This window comes from Myotis brandtii, unplaced genomic scaffold (genome assembly GCF_000412655.1).
Source record: "Myotis brandtii unplaced genomic scaffold, ASM41265v1 scaffold986, whole genome shotgun sequence".
In the NCBI taxonomy this organism is placed as follows: domain Eukaryota; kingdom Metazoa; phylum Chordata; class Mammalia; order Chiroptera; family Vespertilionidae; genus Myotis; species Myotis brandtii.
The window spans coordinates 444,946-445,883 of record NW_005372102.1 but is presented as its reverse complement, the minus strand read 5'-3'; the positions used below and the strand labels follow the sequence as shown (position 1 = coordinate 445,883).

The 938-nt window shown below is 68.6% G+C and overlaps 2 protein-coding genes across 2 annotated transcripts in view; one reads left to right on the top strand and one right to left on the bottom strand.

Moving 5' to 3' along the window:
* Window positions 1-938, bottom strand: part of SORCS2 (sortilin-related VPS10 domain containing receptor 2) — a gene marked incomplete at its 5' end in the record, with an annotated part of 307,756 nt that overhangs the window by 136,399 nt on the left and 170,419 nt on the right. The window lies entirely within an intron of this gene.
* PSAPL1 (prosaposin-like 1) overlaps window positions 3-938 on the top strand; it is a gene marked incomplete at its 5' end in the record, with an annotated part of 1,404 nt that continues 468 nt past the window's right edge. The window contains one exon of the mRNA XM_005886450.2: window positions 3-938. Coding sequence (XP_005886512.1) covers window positions 3-938 — 936 coding nt within the window.

Sequence of the window (938 nt, the reverse complement as noted above, 5' to 3'; positions counted from 1 at the left end):
GGCACTGCCGGAGTGCCGTCTGGAGCAAGCCCAGCGCCAGGACCTTGCCCTGTGACGTCTGCCTGGATGTGGTGGCTGCTGCCGGCAACGGCGCGAACCCCAACACCACAGATGCCGACGTCCTGGCTTTGGTGACGAAGACCTGTGAGTGGCTTCCCAGCCAGGACTCTTCGGCCAAATGCAAGGAGATGGTGGACGCCCACGGCTCGGCCATCCTCAGCATGCTCGAGGGGGGCCCGGGCAGCGCCCCCCCACAGGTATGCACTGCGCTCACCCTCTGCCAGCCGCTGCAGAGCCTCCCGGCCACCCCGGGGCCACTCTCCGAGGAGGACACGTCCGAGCTGGTGGCCCCGTTCATGGCCAACGGGCCGCTCAGCTTCCACCTCCCGCCGATCCCTGAGGACCCCGTGTGCCAGGACTGCGTCCGGCTGGTCACCCGGCTCCAGGACGAAGTGGGCTCCAACGTGTCCGCGCTGGCCGACGTGGTCACGCGGGAGCAGTGCAAGTCCCTGGGGCCCGACCTGGCTCTCATCTGCAGGGACTACATCCTGCGCTTCCTCGGCCCCGGGGAGCACATGCTGAAGCTGGTCCTGCCCGAGGAGACCTGCGAGAAGGGCGGCTTCTGCGAGGAGCTGCAGGTGCCCGCCGAGCTCGTGGTCCCCCCGCTGGAGCCGCTGTCCGCGGGGAAGAGGATGGAGCTGCAGATGCAGGCCGGCCTGACCTGCGAGGTGTGCCTGCAGGTGGTCCAGGAGCTGGACCAGTGGCTGGACTCCAACAGCACCGAGGTCCTCATCAGCCAGGCGCTGGAGCGCGTGTGCTCCGTGATGCCCGCGTCCATCGTCCAGCAGTGCGTCACCATGGTGGACACCTACAGCCCCTCCCTGGTGCAGTTCGTGACCAGGGTCCCCCCGGAGAAGGTGTGCACGGCCATCCGACTC